Source organism: Punica granatum, chromosome 6 (assembly GCF_007655135.1).
Source record: "Punica granatum isolate Tunisia-2019 chromosome 6, ASM765513v2, whole genome shotgun sequence".
In the NCBI taxonomy this organism is placed as follows: domain Eukaryota; kingdom Viridiplantae; phylum Streptophyta; class Magnoliopsida; order Myrtales; family Lythraceae; genus Punica; species Punica granatum.
In genome coordinates, this window is record NC_045132.1 from 25243425 (window position 1) to 25261629 (window position 18205).

General features: G+C 41.1%; 3 protein-coding genes and 1 long non-coding RNA gene across 4 annotated transcripts; 2 read left to right on the plus strand and 2 right to left on the minus strand.

Moving 5' to 3' along the window:
- Nucleotides 1–5454: 5454 nt before the first annotated feature.
- Nucleotides 5455–10863, plus strand: LOC116210360 (ABC transporter G family member 15). Its single transcript, XM_031544228.1, has 9 exons — nt 5455–6122; nt 7125–7204; nt 7434–7895; nt 8491–8613; nt 8737–8868; nt 8999–9283; nt 9544–9816; nt 9905–10012; nt 10275–10863. Exons 1-9 carry the CDS (start codon nt 5846–5848, stop codon nt 10626–10628), a joined length of 2094 nt encoding a protein of 697 aa, XP_031400088.1. The 5' UTR covers nt 5455–5845; the 3' UTR covers nt 10629–10863.
- Nucleotides 10864–11490: 627 nt separating this feature from the next.
- On the plus strand, nt 11491–15237 carry LOC116210361 (ABC transporter G family member 15-like). The gene is made up of 9 exons (XM_031544229.1): nt 11491–11941; nt 12418–12497; nt 12579–13040; nt 13150–13269; nt 13481–13612; nt 13725–14009; nt 14093–14365; nt 14461–14568; nt 14766–15237. Exons 1-9 carry the CDS (start codon nt 11701–11703, stop codon nt 15120–15122), a joined length of 2058 nt encoding a protein of 685 aa, XP_031400089.1. The 5' UTR covers nt 11491–11700; the 3' UTR covers nt 15123–15237.
- On the minus strand, nt 12935–14875 carry LOC116210365. The gene is made up of 3 exons (XR_004157479.1): nt 14738–14875; nt 13339–13471; nt 12935–13073 (listed from the first exon to the last, which is right to left on the minus strand). It is a non-coding gene; the product is annotated as an uncharacterized LOC116210365 (long non-coding RNA).
- Nucleotides 15012–17862, minus strand: LOC116210362 (protein TRAUCO-like). The gene is made up of 3 exons (XM_031544230.1): nt 16795–17862; nt 15777–15898; nt 15012–15322 (listed from the first exon to the last, which is right to left on the minus strand). Exons 1-3 carry the CDS (start codon nt 17786–17788, stop codon nt 15308–15310), a joined length of 1131 nt encoding a protein of 376 aa, XP_031400090.1. The 5' UTR covers nt 17789–17862; the 3' UTR covers nt 15012–15307.
- Between the last annotated feature and the right edge of the window lie 343 nt (nt 17863–18205).

Sequence of the window (18205 nt, forward strand, 5' to 3'; positions counted from 1 at the left end):
AAAATTTAGGAATTTTTACCTAAAATAACTCATAATTTAACCGTTTTGTCAAATCTATTTTATTGTTTATTTTTTGTATAAAATATAGGGGTAATTACACTGGTGGTCCAAAAAGTTTCACTAATGTATCAAGTTGGTCCAAAAAGTTTTTTTTGTTACTTGATGATACCAAATGTTTTAAAAGTGTAACATGATAGTACAAACCGTTATCTCACCATTGACACTGTCAACCAAAGCTGACGTGGCCAAAACGTGGCCGACACGTGGCTCTAATATGTTTTTAAGAGTTGGTGGAACGTTACATGATGGTTCAAACTCTTTTGAAATTATCACTTAATGGTCCAAAATGTTTTACAAATGTAACACAATAGTACAAAATATTTCTTTAATTAACTTAAAGGTCCACCCATGTCAATGGCGAGATGACGACGTCAATGGCGAGATAACGGTTTGTACTATCATGTTACAACTTTGAAACATTTTGTACCATCAAGTAGCAAAAAAAACTTTTTGAACCAACTTGATACATTAGTGAAACTTTTTGGACCACCAATGTAATTACCCCTAAAATCTATCACGGCGTTATCTTTTTTGTCAACATCTAACGGCCGTGCTGACGTGACACGTGGAGAGATAGTGGGCCACACTTGCCACATGGGTGCCACGTCAGCACGATCGTTAGATGTCGACGGAAAAAATAACGCCGAAATATATTTGATGCAAAAAAAATCGCGTGATAGATTTGATAAAAAAATATATAATAAATTTGATAAAATAGTTAAATTATGAGTCATTTTAAGTAAATTTTATTAAATTTTATTTCTATCTCGAAGGTCAAAATCCGGTTTGAAAAGGCAGCCGTGGAAAGATTAATTGAAGGCCTTTTTCAGAATCTGGTGGACTTATAACGATACGCTGCTAATGAGAGTGAGTTGTTTTAGTGGCTGCTTTTCTTTTTAATATTTACACTAGTTAAAATCAGTTTTTCAGGTTTTTTATCTTATCGATTAATTTAATTTCAGATGAGAGGATCACGACCCTTCAATACGGAGAAGAGACTTTAATGTTGTGCTTGGTTTCACAGTTAAAATCACAAAAATTTTAACTTTAATTTTAACTCAACACACTACAGTCTACATAATAAAAATATACATTTCCCAAGTTAAAAATTTTAACTTTAACTTTAACTCAACACACTACACAATCATTTGTTATTTTTTACAATCAAAATCAAAGTTACTTTAACTCTGAAACCACACGCATTATAATAAAGTGCGACTATCCGAACTCAAAGGTTCAACAGTTGACCAGCCTGGTCAATGAGAAGTTTGAGTCGATCGCGATTTCTTCGAAGTAAGTATTTGATTTTTCGTATAATGAATGCACGTGTTAATGACTTAAGTGTTAGATGAATGAGCGTTTAAGGTTAGTGGTCATTGTTTTCACAGCTCCCGTACTAAGAGGAGGAGGTCGATGGGGCTAGTATTAGTCGGGGAGGATTCGACTCTCTGGTCAAAATACCTCATGTGAATTTTGGTGCCAGCCACGACCTCTATCAGAGGTACATCACCATCATACAGCAAGTACCGTCCCATACCTTTCACAGGCTTTGCGTCCATGAAGCCTGGAATCGTGATCGACTCGCAAACATCCTATCCTGTTGGCACAAAGATTATTGTTTTGTTTCCCTTTCTAGGTGATTAATATGGTAATGGTTCGGTTTATTGTTGAAATCACAGTGCAAGGATGTGTTTTGCACACTATAAAAAATGACAACATACACATATATAATTAAAAAAATAAAATATAAAAAAATCCAACAACAACGACAATATGATAACATACTTCTGACCGTTTTGTTAATTATTCTTCACATTTAGTCATACTAGAGATCCATCGTGTTACACAAGGCTATATTAAAATTTTCTGTTTGGATTTCGTGCGCGCCTGTATGCTATTTTATCAATCGCACTAAATATTGATTTCTTCTTCCTTTATTGTTGGTAATTTAAAGTAATTCTTAACGAAAGGAAATTTTAATCGCCCCATAAAGCTCATATTGATTAATGAAATTTTCTCAATTTTTAAGGATTTTTTTTATTGCTTAAATTATTTAATAAATCTTGATTTTTTGAATTTTCAAATATATTTTTCAGAAATTGTTCAGTAAATCTTGAATTTTCAGTTTCTTCAATCTATCTATATCTATATCTATATATATATATATAATATATAAAGCGAAGCTATATTGGACTCGATTAGATGGCCTTAGAATGCTCGGATTGCTGAATGAAATTTTCTCAAAATTTTGAATATTTTTTAAATATTTTTATCTATGATAATTTATATATAATATCCCTATCTCTAATGATTTTATAGATATATGAATCGTATTCAATTTTCAAAAACCAAATTAGTCCATTTTTTTTAGATTTTGTATAAAAAGTTATAAATAAATAAGAAGCACCGCCACATAAACAATGACATATTCAACTCTCAAAAAATACGTCCACTGCTAGAGCACTCAAAAATATGTCTACCACAATGTGCGTTAGATTTTTTTGAAATTCTCAATCTCGAAAGTAGAGAGGGTATGAAAGCCGTGATAAACCAATATTAACTTTTATTTTCTGTTATCTTTTATATGTATGTCTACTTATTTTCTCGTGAAAATTTTTTCATCAAATTTTATTATTTGTCCTGCGTATATAGCATGTTTTACTTTGAATTTTTTTCTTTGTACATATTAAAGTCGAAGGTAAGATTTTTAAAAAGTACGTTTATCATTAGACATGAAGGTGAGTTTTTCAATTATTTATATTTCATTTTGTCACTTATGTACAACCAATAGTTTTAGAATGTTCGAATTGCTACAGGAAATTTTGTGAAATTTTCAAATCATCTAATTTATTTATATGTCGTGTCAAATTCGGAATAAAAAAAAGATGTTATGTAGGCTCATTAGAAGGATGTCTTTTAACATTCTTTAATACAAGTTTTCGTATGCTATTCATCACTTTGAATAACCATTAGCCGTATATTCAAAATCATTTTTTTATTTATTGTAAATTATTATGATTTTTAAGCAATTCGAAAATACGGTGAAATTTGATCAATGTAAAATATATTTTGAACTTTTAAAAGTTATAGTTTGAACTTTCCAAACACCATTTTGAACTTTTAATTTTTCTAGTGTGCAATCTGGTATTCGGAAATCCAATGAATTTCGATTAATCCAATAAAGTTGGATCGACTTACTAAGGAGTAAAACTATCCCAACATGAACTTTCTCCATTTACATGATTCGAACTCGAAACTGCTTGAACCAACGTTGGTTGGACTTCGAAATTTTCGTTCATATCTAGATAACATCGTTTGGATTAATTTAAATCTCTGCATGAGTTATTTTAATAAATCTCAAATTGAATTTTTGAGTAATTTTATTATTATTATTATTTGCATGACCATCTACGTAATATATTTTGAATAATTATTTATTTATTCATTTTAAGATGATGACGTGCTTTAACACATCGAGATCTATACAATGCGTTTGTTTTCGGAGTTAAAGTTACGAATTTGTGATTGTGATTGTGATTGTAGAAGAAGACAAAAATATATGGGGCCCACCAGTTTGACTTTTGAAATATGAAATGAATGGAAGGTATAGATAATTAATTATAATGAGATTGTATTTTAATAATATATGGGGCCCACCAATTTGACTTTTAAAATGTGTGTTTTGTTGTGTAGTGTTTTAAGTTAAAGTTAAAGTTAAAATCTTAAATCACGACTTTGAAAACAAACGGAGCAATAATATCTTAGATCAGGGGTCCAATTACAGGATTAGGTACACCCTATTAGAAAACCAAAGAGGAGGGAGAGTGGGAGACAATGGCGCCCAAATTTTGGTGGGAATGCACCAAGAAAGTCCCCATATAGTTTTGGTTTTCAATTTTCATTCTCCATGCACGCACCCTCACATAGTCTTCAAATGCAGTCAAGGACATAAGAGTGCAAACTGCTTCTCATATGTCTTCCTATAGGCCAAGAACGGTTTCGTGAAAATGATCGATATATCTGCATAATCGGATCCTAAACTGTACCCATCCACGTATCGTGCGACTTTGAAATACAATTTCAGCCCCCGAACAAAGCACATACGTTTCACCTGAGGTTCCGCGCGACATCTACCTGCATTATTACAGTTTGTAAGAAGTGCAATTTATAAGGGCAGGGTAAACTTTAAGCTGCAAAATGGTCCGTCTCTTCGGAGACATCCGATAAAATTGAAACGATGCTGGGAAGTTGCGAAATAGTCCAAATGAAATTCTTTCTGCATATTGATCTTGAGAAGGCTCGCCGAATATTGGGCCAACAAAGGGTTTATAAATTATAACTGAGCTGTCCAACTAGAAAAGCAAACATATGCCTGGGCCCAAATCAATCGATGCACAAGTTCACGAGACGATCCTCTCCTCGCAACGGCACGATGAGGAATAAATAAACGTTACGACTCAATCACGGAATTTTCTCGTTATATAAAATAACGGGAAAATTCCATGATATCTATTTTCCCAGTGATAGTTAATTAGTTATCTAACCGATCCTATCTAGGTGCATGTTCCGAGGCTCGAATTCACGTATCTTCATGTGAATCTGAAACTCTTTTCCCCCTCATTCGTGCAATCATGTCTCGACCATGGATTCTAGATAACGTTGATCATCTCGTCTAGGTCGATCAGCTCTTCACCGACTAAGGTAGCATAATTCAAAGTCTTACTCTTACTCCTATCGAACATCTCCATATAAACAAAATTCGGGGCGAAAATAGTAACTTTTCTCAATCGATATGAATGATCCTGTGTCGGTATGATGCGTCCCTGTTGGAGTTTACCCATGAAGGACCACTTCTTCCAAGTAGATAGCTCTTCAACAATGCAGCCCGGCGAAGCCACAAATGCGGTAAACCGTATTGACCCCCCGCACCCCCCAATCATGTCTGAACTGGGGTTCGATGAAGATAACATAACGGATGAACTCAAACTCGAGATGATCGCAGGACCGTAACCGGTTTAACTCGGGATAGTTCGTCAGGGTTGGTCCATGCCACACTTGAAAGAAACATAGGTGGTGCTCTTATTTTGGGTCACGAAGAGTACTAAAAGCGGCATTAAATCCTGTGGGCAGGTATTAGATACAAGCCACCATCCCATAATAAATCGATCAGTTTCCATTTACCCAAAAAGAAAAGGAAAAAAAAAAAAAAGGGCAACACTTCCCAACTGCTGAAGGTATATTAAAGACTGACAGACAGAGAGAGACTGACCACATTTATTTCACTCACTCGCCACCAATATGATATGATATCTCCATAAAACCAACCCAATTGATCATTATCGATCTTAAATCTCGCTTCTCAGTCGATTGATTATCGTATGCTCTTAGTACATCGCTCGGCATGTGCATGCTAACAAACAACTAAGTATATTATCGGTCAAAAGAATGTATAAAGCTTTCATGTCATATACATCTATTACGTTATTAATCGAATTCGATATATCATTGAATGCTCGACGTACATATATAGCCAACGGTTGTCTGCTCTCTCTGTGCGAACAGTCCCCGGACAAGACCTTTTATGGGCTGCATGGACAAATTAGTTGTCTGGGAAATCTCATTAATTTTCTGCATATGATCTCATAAATACAAAAAATATTCATACCATCCACCGAAAAAAAGAAGAAGAAGAAGAAGAAACCCATTCCGTAAAGGCAGATAGTCCATTAAGCCTCCTATTCTCTCCTCTCCTCTGTTTTCTATTCCTGCTGTTTTCAGAGACGTAATGGAGATAGAGGTGGCGGGCGGCAGCGGTGGAGGTGGAGGTGGAGGTGGAGAGCATCGGGAGCTGGCGTCGGTGGTGGCAGCGGGTGGTGAGATGGAGGAGGTCAGGGGGACGTACTTGGTGTGGGAGGACTTGACGGTGGTGCTGCCGAACTTCAGCCACGGCCCAACCAGGAGGCTGCTTCAGGGCCTCCATGGCTACGCCGTGCCGGGTCGGATCATGGCCATCATGGGCCCTTCCGGGTCCGGTAAATCCACCCTTCTTGATTCTTTAGCAGGTTTGTTTTGGTCCCCCTCTCTATTCTTTCTTTCTTTACTACAACACGTCTCATCTTATGTTTGATATGTCGATTCTATGTACCTGTGCATGACTGCACCACGTTCAGCTTCGATAACTTGGTCACTTGGTCCCATAAAGTTTCAATCTTTAGTTCCGTAGATCGAGGCCCTCGAGGGTATCCGGTCTTTTTTTCTTTTTTCCTTTGATGAAATTAGTTATAAGGTATTCTCAATTTATTTAATTAGAATATATTTCTCGATAAGATCGATATCCTTGGCAATAATTCTGCTCGGCTTTTCAATCATGCAGTAGCATGCTGACGGAAAATATTATCTATTTGTTATTTTTAAACTGTTCCGCGATGCGCAACGTGTTGTCAGTAAATTTTAATCCCTGGATCTCCCCTAGGGATCATGATGATTCCATGTTTTGTGAAAAGTTGAACATGATGATTCCTTTATTTTTATTTTTATTTTGGGGAACACTTTGGGCCATTGAAATGCCATTCAAAGAAAGGAATTGTTTGGGCCCACTTGCCAAATTGGAGCTTTCCTCCTTAATCATCATACGTGTGATGGTAACTGCGGGCTGTCTCTTAATTTGCCATCTACTATCTTGGGTTTTGGAAGGTATTAATGAGATTTACTTCAATTGAGGCTTTATTCTCCAATTTAGGGAACATCTATAGTTGAAAATAGAGTTATTAATCTAATTTTTGAGATACTATAATGTAACATTTTGTTACATTAAACTCGTTACTGTACTACGTTCACGGTTACTGAAAATGGAACCGTAGCGCGAATTGGCTCACTAATCATGCGTACCCATTTTCGAGTTTGATATTTACTAGTTTTCGGAAAATTAAGGTGAAGCTGACGCAATCTAATTTACCCGTAATTTCTGGTCATGTAATTTTGCCATTATGGCCTTAATTTCTTTTTTTTAAAATTTTTTAAATTTTAATGTAATTTATGTTGTGCGTATGTTATATTTTCTACAGGCAGATTATCAGGAAATGTGATCATGACCGGAAATGTCCTCTTGAATGGGAAGAAGAGGAGGATCGAGTACGGCGTAGTTGTGAGTACTTTGCTTCTCGGCTTGGCCACACCCACATTTCCTCGTATTTGAAGGATAACATACATCTGAGTCCCGAACACCGGAACGAAACCGAAGTGGTGTCGTGGCATGCATTGATATCATGTCTGACTAGAGTAGTGTCGCGATCCTGAATTTAGACAAACGAACGGTCCTTTCTACGCTAAGACTGTCGATGATGATCACGAGCTTTCTCTTGATTCTTTCTCAGGCCTATGTGACCCAAGAAGATGTGTTACTTGGGACGCTAACAGTGAGGGAGACGATAAGATACTCGGCACTCTTGAGGCTCCCGACCTCGATGACCAGACAGGAAGTGGATGAAGTCGTGGAAGGGACGATCATGGAGCTGGGCCTCCAAGACTGCGCCGACACAGTGATTGGGAGCTGGCATTTGAGGGGGATAAGTGGCGGGGAGAAGAAGAGGCTAAGCATAGCCTTAGAAATCCTCACCAAACCTCACTTGCTGTTCCTCGACGAGCCAACCAGTGGGCTCGACAGCGCCTCGGCCTTCTTCGTGGTGCAGACACTGAGGAACATTGCTCGGGATGGCAGGACGGTGATTTCCTCGATTCACCAGCCCAGCAGCGAGGTGTTTGCCCTGTTTGATGACCTGTTCCTGCTGTCGGGCGGTGAGACTGTGTACTTTGGAGAAGCGAAAATGGCCATTGAGGTATGCGAGAGAAAGAAACAAGGCCCCAGGGGGAAGTTTTCCAGGAAAATGAGAAGAATAAGAAAATGTCTTCTGTTTTGGTTTCAGATAAGTGAAAAATCCAAAGCTAAAAAAAGTTTTTCGGAACCAAACTGACTTACAATCAGGAGCTTGTTGAAAACACGATCCGATGTGTCCAAACATCAATTCAACACTTAAAATAAGTATGATAACCTCGAAGACACAGTCCATTTCTTAATTTGAAAACGATAGCATACTATGTAGTCATTTGTGAAGCCTCGTGTTTCTCATTAAAGTTGCCAACTACAAATGGTGGTTGAAGGGGCGGGCCGAATGATACTTGCCAGGTGCAACACCATAGTAGCCGGTGTCATTTACCGAAAACGATATAATGTAGAGCCACTTATGAAATTGATCCCATAGCCAAGTAGCTAACTTATTGATCAGACCAGAAAATCTGAGACCATGCATTGTACTGCTAGCATGATGATTTAGTGTGAGTTCGAAATCTTACCTTCTCGATGCCAATAAGAAGTTTTGCACCTGGAATAAGTAATATACTGAGCAGTGATTTCGACTGTTGAACTACATCCAGTTCTTTGCTGAGGCGGGCTTCCCTTGTCCGAGCAGAAGAAACCCTTCTGATCACTTCTTACGCTGCATAAACTCCGACTTTGATGTGGTAACAGCTACACTCAAAGGATCTCAAAGGATTCGGGTATGTAAATATCCCCTGCAATTTCATCAATCTATGCATCTTTTTGACGAGAACATTGCAGAGGAGCTCTCATGGAATTTTTCTGTTTTTCTAATTATGATATCATCCGAACTGATATTAAAGGATGCTCCAACTTCATCGGACCCGTTCATGAACTTGGCAACAGCAGAGATTAAAGGACTGCTTGTTCAGAAGTATAGGAGCTCAAAGTATGCGAAAAGGGCCGAGGCTCGTATTGCAGAAATAACAACCTCAGTAAGAATTTCCAACTTCGATGATACTCATGTTTCAAGCGACACCCATGTCACTGCAAAATCGACGTCGACTACATGCAAGATGGAATCAACACTCTGGACATTCCATGAAATTTATACCAATGTTGCAGGATGGACTCGAAGTTGTACCGCCGAGGGGGAGTCAAGCAGCATGGTGGAAGCAACTTCTTACCTTGACTCGAAGATCACTCTTGAACATGTCCAGAGACGTTGGCTATTACTGGCTGAGGATAATAGTTTACCTGATCGTCTCAGTCTGTGTCGGTACGATCTTCTTCGATGTGGGGAACAGTTACACTGCGATATTGGCTCGTGGAGCTTGCGGCGCTTTCATATCAGGCTTCATGACATTTATGTCAATAGGAGGATTCCCCTCTTTCATCGAAGAAATGAAGGTGAGCCAAACTTTGTCTCAAAAACCGACTAAGCATGAGTTTTTTCAGTTCACCATGTCTTTCATAACGAGTGGTACAAGCCACACGAGCTTCGTGAACAGGCCTAGAGTTTACCTAGATCCATAGGCTTGTGGGGGTTCGCGTGTCAGGGCTGAGATGCAAGGAGCCCCTCCAGCAAAATGAAATGAATAAATTTGTAGAAACGAACCCGCCAACTAGATATTTGGCTTTATGGATCTTATTTTCTTTCTGTAATCCAGGTTTTCTACCGAGAGAGACGTAACGGGTATTATGGAGTTGCAGTCTACATTGTCTCAAACTTCCTCTCTTCGTTCCCATTTTTGGTAGCTATAGCAAGTGTCACAGGGACCATTACCTACCACATGGTCAAGTTCCGGCCCGGCTTTTCTCACTACGTGTACTTCTGCCTAAACATATTCTCCTGCATCGCAGTCATAGAGAGCCTCATGATGGTTGTTGCCTCATTGGTTCCAAACTTCTTGATGGGCATCGTGACAGGAGCGGGAATTATTGTAAGAAAGCCTCAGGCCAAACCCTTTTATATTCTTTTTGGTTCCAATGGTCCTTCGATCTGCATGTCAATTTTCGGTTGCTGTGTAGGGGATTCTAATGATGACTTCCGGGTTCTTCCGATTGCTGCCTGACCTTCCGAAACCATTTTGGCGATACCCGATTTCATATCTCAGTTACGGCTCATGGGCAATTCAGGTACACCTATGTGAGAAAGTACTGTGTCATTGGCGTCATTCAAGTATGTATGGCGTTGAATAACACAGATATCTGTTTTCATATACAAGCTTTCATACATAGACGAAACACATCTTATACTAATGCGTTGTGCTGTACACAACCAGAAAATGTGTTTCCGACGAAAGAATTGCAAGAAGCTGTAAAACTGATGCTGCTTACAGAAACAGACATGACAAGGAAAAGTTTAATAAGGAAACTCATCTTCTTTGTTTTTGTGTAGGGAGCATACAAGAATGACCTGATCGGCCTTGAATTCGATCCCCTGATACCAGGAGAGCCGAAGCTGAAGGGTGAGGTAATCATCACAACTATGTTCGGGATCCCGCTGGACCATTCCAAGTGGTGGGACTTGGGGGCTGTCTTTACCATTCTCGTGATCTACAGGATCGTCTTCTTTGTCATCCTCAAGTTCAAAGAGAGGGTGTCCCCCGTCTTCCACAAGATATATGCGAAGAGAACTCTACACCATCTCGATAAAAGGCCTTCCTTCAGAAAGTTAGGCTCGTTATCGAAACGTCACCAACCACTGCAATCCCTGTCTTCTCAAGAGGGTCTCAACTCTCCACTCAACTAGGAGCTCCCGGAAGATTGGGGCTCTTCTTCCCAAATGTAAAATGAAAGTTGTCGTGTAGCCTACTGATTTTTGGATAGATTTGATACGAAATATACAAAGTTTACCCGATAAGGATCGTTTCCATGGATTCAGATGTTTGCATACATGGGATATGTTCTGTCTGTACCATTCATACGTTACTAACTCAAGCATCATTATCAATGTCTTGTTAATAAGGACATACTGTGGACTAGAATATCCTTGTGGGAACAGAATATTTTCTGACAGAGAGCTGATAGCTAATTCATCTCTTACACAAACCGTTCAATACGCATCACTCAGCTTACTTTCCCGCTAACCCAACTACCGTCTCATTCCTATTCGGTGCATCCGAAATGAATTGATCATCCCCGCCGATAGCTGATACAGTGCAGCTCAACACCACTCCATTGGCCTTATCACTTCCTTCCTCAAGCACTGAAGTGGAAGTTCTCAGAATTGTCTTCTGTTACATATTTCGAACACATCAGAGACGTTCATACTGGTTTAATTCGACGACACAGATTCTACTTGACAAGGCACCGGTCACAGCCCTAACGATCACATGTCCACTGTCTCAGTGGCCTCCAGTCAATGTCAAATTTCTTCTTGATGGGCACCGAAAATTAATGGAGGGCGCTGGGGTTTGCAGTGATATTTGGTGCATTTGTACCAACACAAGTAAATGCAATTGCGCAGTCCGGGAAACGGGTAGTTGCTGTTTCTTACTCACACATTAACATCAGCAGGAAACCACCCTCTGCTTTCAGCAGCCTTGACATTAATAATGTCACCATCACCCTGTCCTTATGGAATTATTAACTTATGACCCTATCAGATGTTTTAGATTCTGCAAGGGCTACATCATTTTATTAATGACGAGGATAGTCTTACATATTGAGCTTAAGCAATGTGGTAGTCGGACTCATACAAAGAGTGGTGTGGTTCAATTAGTCTTTTAAGTATCAACGCTGAGATTTTAGCAAGTATATAATGGTGGTCTAGTTTCATCCAAGATCTCTCTCTTGTTCTGTTGGCTTGAAGCGCAGTGGAGATGGAGAATGTGGAGGGGAGTGGCCGTGGTGGTCTCGGTCCTGAAGCTAACCGAGACGAAGAGGGGTCCGCAGCAATGTACTTGGTGTGGGAAGAGCTCTCGGTGATCTTGCCGAACATGGGCAATGGACATTCTCGGAAACTGCTCAATGGGGTCACTGGGTTCGCTGAGCCTGGTAGGCTCCTGGCCATTATGGGACCTTCCGGTTCGGGCAAATCAACTCTTCTGGACTCACTTTCAGGTTCTCTCCCTGTGCCTCTAATTCATATGGAGAATTTATAATAAGATGGATAAGTTGTTTACTTGTTATGAACTTACGAATGTGGAAATAAGGCCCGTTTTCGTTCGCCGATGGGCTTGCATGATTTTCCATTCCAGGATAGCATCTATGAATGGAATATTATTTATACGATTGCTTTCGTTTTTCGGGTAAAATATGACAGTGAGGAACAGTGCGTAGTGTCCTTCCTGTAGACCATAATGGATGATAACATTTCTGGAAACAAGAAGAAGCGTCTCTCTTTCTTTTTGTGATCACACTGGAAGGAGACATGACAAGACACAGGTTTCAAGTGGAGATGAAATGCAGGACAAGTCTCATTCCGGATTTTGAATGACGGAAATCGCTTCAAAAGACATCGATATTGCCGTTAAAAATGAAGTGATTACTATTACAGCGGGTTTTTGTGGTTCTTATGATTATCGGCTTCGATGCAGGAAGATTATCTGCAAATTGCATCATGACCGGGAACGTCCTCCTCAACAGGAAGCAGAGAAAATTGAACTCCAGTGGTCCCGTAAGTATTTAATGATGCAATTCAAAAACTCGGGGCATCAAACAGAATGTCAAATGTTTCTTGGCTCCTTTCGAATTTCAGGCATACGTAACTCAAGAAGATGTACTGCTGGGGACTCTAACAGTTAGAGAAACGATAACTTATTCTGCCCATTTGAGGCTTCCGGCTTCAATGACCGATGAGGAGATTAATCGTTCCATTGAGGGGGTCATCGACCAGATGGGTCTTCAAGACTGCGCCGACCGCCTTATCGGGAACTGGCACTTACGAGGAATAAGTGGAGGGGAAAGGAAGAGAGTCAGCATTGCACTGGAAATTCTCACAAGGCCGATCCTGTTATTTCTAGACGAACCCACCAGTGGGCTAGACAGTGCCTCTGCTTTCTTTGTTGTACAAACTCTTCGGGATATCGCTCACAGTGGCAGAACTGTGATCTCAGCGGTTCACCAACCAAGCTCTGAAGTTTTCAAGTTGTTTGATGATCTGTGTCTTCTTTCTGATGGAGAAACAGTTTACTTTGGCCGAGCAGAAACGGCAGTGGAGGTAGAGACTTTTTACGTTGAATGTCTCCATAGCCTGGAAATATAGAATTCCATGTTATTGAGAAGTGTTACTAACATAGAAATTATACAATGTTTCCCGAGTTATGCAGTTCTTTGCTGAAACAGGGTTTCCCTGTCCCAGTCGCAGAAACCCTTCCGACCATTTCCTTCGTTGCATTAACACCGACTTTGACACAGTCACGACTTACATGGGACTTTACCGAGCAAGTGTATGTATGGTATCTTCAATGCAAGTTTGTGTATATCGTTGCGGCTTAGAGGTACCATTAGCTCTGTACCTGCTATAGGAATGCTGCATCATAGTTGCTGCTACTAGTACCAGTCAAGCATCTCTTCGTCATACCGAGATACGCTACTTTCGAGCTATTAACAGTCCATCTCGGCAATCGAGCCTCACAGCTATCCTCTTTTCTATTATAGGAAATCGAAACTTTGTCAGACCCACTCACCAACACAATGACAGCAACAGTTAAAGCTTTGCTTGTGAAGAAATACAGGAGCTCGAAGTATGCATCGAATTTAAGAGTCAGGATCCAAGAAATCTCAAAGATTGTAAGCATTTTAAACTCTTATTCAGTTGAGTAATCGGTGGCGTACTTTTCCTTGGCTTAGGTACAAAAGTAACTAATTCCAATTCCCAATGAACTTCCGCTGGCGTTCATAGGAAGGACTCATGCTAGAAAGGATCAGAGGCAGCCAAGCGAAATGGTGGAAACAGCTCTTAACTTTGACAAGCAGATCTTTCGTGAACATGTCCCGGGATATCGGGTACTACTGGCTAAGGATAGTAATATATGTAGTAGTGTCGATATCCGTCGGTACCGTCTTCTTCGATGTTGGGACAAGTTTCAATGCAATCTTTGCACGGGGTTCTTGCGGAGCGTTCATTTCAGGATTTATGACTTTCATGTCAATTGGAGGCTTTCCATCTTTTATTGAAGAGATGAAGGCAAGAGAGTGTTTCCGATGTTAACGTGTGAAGAACTGCCAGAAATAGATCACCTAAAGCTCTGGTCCTTTTCTTGTCGACAGGTTTTCTACCGGGAAAGAGTTAATCGACACTACGGGATAGCTGTGTATACTCTAGCAAACTTCATCTCTGCATCTCCGTTTCTAGCGATGATGTCTCTTGCCAGTTCAGCCATCACTTATTATATGGTGAAACTTCGGCCCGGGATTTCCCATTTCCTGTACGTCTGGCTCGACCTTCTAGCCTCCATTGCAGTGGTTGAGAGCTCCATGATGATTATAGCTGCACTGGTCCCAAACTTCCTAATGGGAGTCATCTTAGGGGCAGGATATATTGTAAGTTTTATTCACAGGCTGTTCGTTTTTCCATCGTTAACTATTGCTTCTACTCTTCAATGTCGATTAACTTTGTTCATAAATTACTTGTGTAGGGAATCATGATGATGACTTCTGGGTATTTTCGATTCCTTCCGGACCTTCCCAAGGTGTTCTGGCGCTATCCTATTTCATACATCAACTATGGTGCGTGGGCATTACAGGTGAGTTTCAGTAGAAAGAAATTTTCAAAGCAGTATAATTTCTTGAGCTCTAAGTAACCAACACCAAAGGTCGAAATGCGACTTAGCAGTATCTTCAAAGGCAAGTACTTTGATGATTTATGAATATCAACATCAAATGATAAGTTAAGACATAAATGATAAAGCTTACCTCATTGTTTTTCGACTGCGGCGTGCAGGGAGCATACAAGAATGACATGATTGGGCTCGAGTTTGATCCTCTGTTTCCTGGAGACCCCAAGCTGAAAGGCGAAGACATCCTCAAGGACACGCTTAAGATAAAAGTGAGCTACTCGAAATGGTGGGATGTTGCAGCCATTGCAGCTATTCTCGTTTCTTGCAGACTTCTCTTTTTCGTGATCCTTAAGTTCAAAGAGAGAGCTTCTCCATGCTTTCGAGCACTTCTTACAAAAAGAATTCTTCGGAATCTCAGTAAGAGGCCTTCGTTTCGGAAGATTCCATCCTTCCCATCCCAACGGCAGCACAATCTTCACCCTTTGTCATTACAGGAAGGCTTGGATTCACCAGTCCCATGAATTTAACATGCTTGTGCTTGTAGATCTTTGTTGAAGGATTTACTGATCGCAGCGATTCTACTCATTAAATGTATCTTCCTAAGAATATTTTTCTTCATTAATTAACTTGAGAAAGCTGCAAAAATGATGACGACTGAGGTCGCCAATGACCTTGATTGGGGGTGATGGCTGCTGATGAAGTCACCTCAAATGATCAAACCCTGATTTGAAATGCACAAGGAATATATCATAACAATGAGAGATATATTATCTCGAGACAACTAACCATTGCTGCATTACTTTGAAAAGCCACCAGTATATATGAAACAAAAGATTGACTTCAGTTGAATATATCTCTCTTCCAAATGAAATCGAAGTTACACACCTCTTTTCCAGTCAGTCAGCCGATTTAAGTCATCAAATCGAATGGAGATTACAATAAATGAATATGTCAAACTCACATCCACATCCCAATTGTACTCCACAAGCAAATAGCTTTGAAGGAGTATGTATGTCTTTTTTTGGCTATTGCTATTGCTGCTTCTCATTGACTGCACCATTCTCGAACCGGCCATCGAAACCATGATAAGCGACTTCAACCATAGGTCTGGGGACTGGGCGTCCATCAAAGCTCTCAGGGAAAAACTCAAACTCAGGACCAAAGTTAAAACTTACCGCACAACTTGGTTGATTCGGAAGAGTATACATCGAAGCAGCAGGATAGTATCTGCCCCCATATAGATCCTTGAAAGCAACTCCTTGACAAAGGCCATTTTTGAAGAAAGAAATCTCACTCCCTGCTCAAAGAAATACACGAATATATAATTAGTTAAGGAACACGTGCTTAAGGTAAAGTCACCGGGTAGAAATCAAGCATTTACACTTCCGTAGAACAAAAATATTGATTCTCTAGATGCATGCAGTGAGCTGACACCTGCTTTCTTCAATCGACTGAGGGCAAGTGTGGGGTATTAGGCATCAAAATTTGGATGTCTAATTATCATCAATGTCAATTAGTATGAATGCTATTGGAGCCTCTCTCATTCCTTTTACCAAAGATAATGATTCGATTGAAACCCCAGATTCATACTAGAACCACAATGATTTTCATCAATAAAACTCCAAACTAAGCCCAAAGATTCCTCAAGTAAAAACCATTAAATAGACGTCAAGTCATCGTGCCCATTATACCCTGGGTGAGACACGATCTATAGAGTCTGGAACTATCCATGGGTTATTAGGCATCGAAATAGAATCTTTATATAATGCAGAGCTAAAATGACCAAATCTTGTCCATCAAATAATTTGATCATCGTATCATAGTAATGCCATTAACTGAACCAGGTATTCAAAATTTGTCAGGCATCAGCAAAACCGACTTAATGCATCCGGAGTAAATTTTTGGTATAGCTGCACTGCTGCACCAGTAGCATCTCAACAATGGCTATGAGCAACCAAAGTGTTAACTTTTCTCACAATCTCAAAGAAAGCTCTAAACTTTTTAAACAAATAGACACAATAGAGAAGCAGCAGTCACCCATACATACAGCAGATTTCACCCCGATCACTAACAGCAATCGTAAATACCGAAGACAATAAAATCACATTATTGTAAGAATTTTCTACTCTACATCGAGCTATAGGCACCCAACAACCGAATATACTTGAGAACTTAGAGTTTGTAAATCCTTACCAGGCACTACCCTGGGCGGATCGTCCTTTGGGTCTTGTGCGCAAAGATATCTCTGTCCCTTATACAAGACCGCGTGAGGTGGCTTCGGAGCATACGACCCTCCATCGGGTAAATTGACGTAGAAACCGATCACATCACCTTCCTTGTACCCTTCCTCTCCATACTTCTCCCTCAATGCCTTATGCACCTTGCTCCCATCAATGTCCCTGTACCCGAAGCTGTTCCCGTCGTAGCCCACGGGGGCCTGCAAGTCCCCTTTTTCCATAGACCACCCCAACCTCGTGTGCCCCGTTTCGCCCAGTTTCTCCACCTTGATCTCGAAATACCACGCCCCCTCGCAGACCCCTCTCGTGGCCCTCACCATTCGGTATCCTTTCGTGCTCGACGCGCTCATCCGGTCCTCGCTCAGCTCGACCTTCTCGGCCTTGTAGACTTTGGAGAGGCATATTGTCATCTCGGGCGAGTCGTCGGACTTGTCCGGGAACCTCATCAAGGGAGCAATCAGCACGGTCTCCTCAGTGTGGCCGTTGGGGTGGCTCCCATTCTTGCTCTTCTTCTTCCCCTTCCTCGTCGACTTGGTCACCCACAGATTGTTGCTCTTCTTCTTTGATTTCTTCGAGCTCGCACCTGAGGACCGGGCACCAGAACCTTCTAGAGCTTCCCCATGGTTCCCGTTGGCGTCCTCCGACTCCTGAGGCAATGCGGGGTCGTCATCGGCGGCGATTTTCTGCCGTTTAGGGGGCTTCTCGGGGTCTTCGGAAGGAGGCTCGTCCGAAGACAGGTCGTCTGAGAGGGGCTCCGGCATTGAATCGAACCCCTCAGCTGGTTCCAGAGGCGGTTCCGCACCAGATTCTGGGGCAAGTGAGGTGTCCCCCTCCGGCTCAAGCGGCGGCGGCGGCGATGGTGATGAATCCTCGGGCTGATTGGGGGCGGAGGGCTCGGTATCTTCTCCGCCTTCCCCAGATTCTGGGAATTGAGCTTCGAGAGCTTCCATGGAGGATGGCAGAGGGAGCAGAAGAAACAACCTCGGACGATCTGAGACTGAAGTGAGGTGACGAGGATGTTTCCTCGGCAGCTCGGAAAGTTCGAAACGGAGAGAGATGGACGAGGAATGCATGAATTCATGCACCGGGCGTACGTACACCCAGCCAGGTAACGTGGTGGGACCAATGATCTTTCTCTTCCAAGGTGCAGGTGAACCGGGTGCGTCCAGTTGTTTCGAAAACCAATCTGGGCTCATTGAAGAAGCTATGGGCCCATTATATGGTAAAGTGGGGCGTGTCGTCGTGGTAGTGTGGACTTGGCCCAAGAAAGTTTGCGGCCCATTATCTAGTCAGCTTTGGGCCAGTCATTTGGGCATGGGAAAAGCCCATTTCTTCTCATTCCAGAGCCCCCACAGTCGTGAAGCGAC

What these genes read in the sequence shown, in the direction of transcription:
- LOC116210360 (XM_031544228.1), top strand. Translation starts at nt 5,846, where the DNA reads ATGGAGATAGAGGTGGCGGGCGGCAGCGGTGGAGGTGGAGGTGGAGGT. An exon ending in TTGCAGAAATAACAACCTCA is followed by an intron (nt 8,869 to 8,998) that starts GTAAGAATTTCC and finishes CCAATGTTGCAG; the next exon opens with GATGGACTCGAAGTTGTACC. An exon ending in TGACAGGAGCGGGAATTATT is followed by an intron (nt 9,817 to 9,904) that starts GTAAGAAAGCCT and finishes GTTGCTGTGTAG; the next exon opens with GGGATTCTAATGATGACTTC.
- LOC116210362 (XM_031544230.1), bottom strand. Translation starts at nt 17,788, where the DNA reads ATGGAAGCTCTCGAAGCTCAATTCCCAGAATCTGGGGAAGGCGGAGAA. An exon ending in TCCGCCCAGGGTAGTGCCTG is followed by an intron (nt 15,899 to 16,794) that starts GTAAGGATTTAC and finishes TTCTTTGAGCAG; the next exon opens with GGAGTGAGATTTCTTTCTTC.
- LOC116210361 (XM_031544229.1), top strand. Translation starts at nt 11,701, where the DNA reads ATGGAGAATGTGGAGGGGAGTGGCCGTGGTGGTCTCGGTCCTGAAGCT. An exon ending in GAGCAGAAACGGCAGTGGAG is followed by an intron (nt 13,041 to 13,149) that starts GTAGAGACTTTT and finishes CGAGTTATGCAG; the next exon opens with TTCTTTGCTGAAACAGGGTT. An exon ending in TGGGACTTTACCGAGCAAGT is followed by an intron (nt 13,270 to 13,480) that starts GTATGTATGGTA and finishes TTTCTATTATAG; the next exon opens with GAAATCGAAACTTTGTCAGA.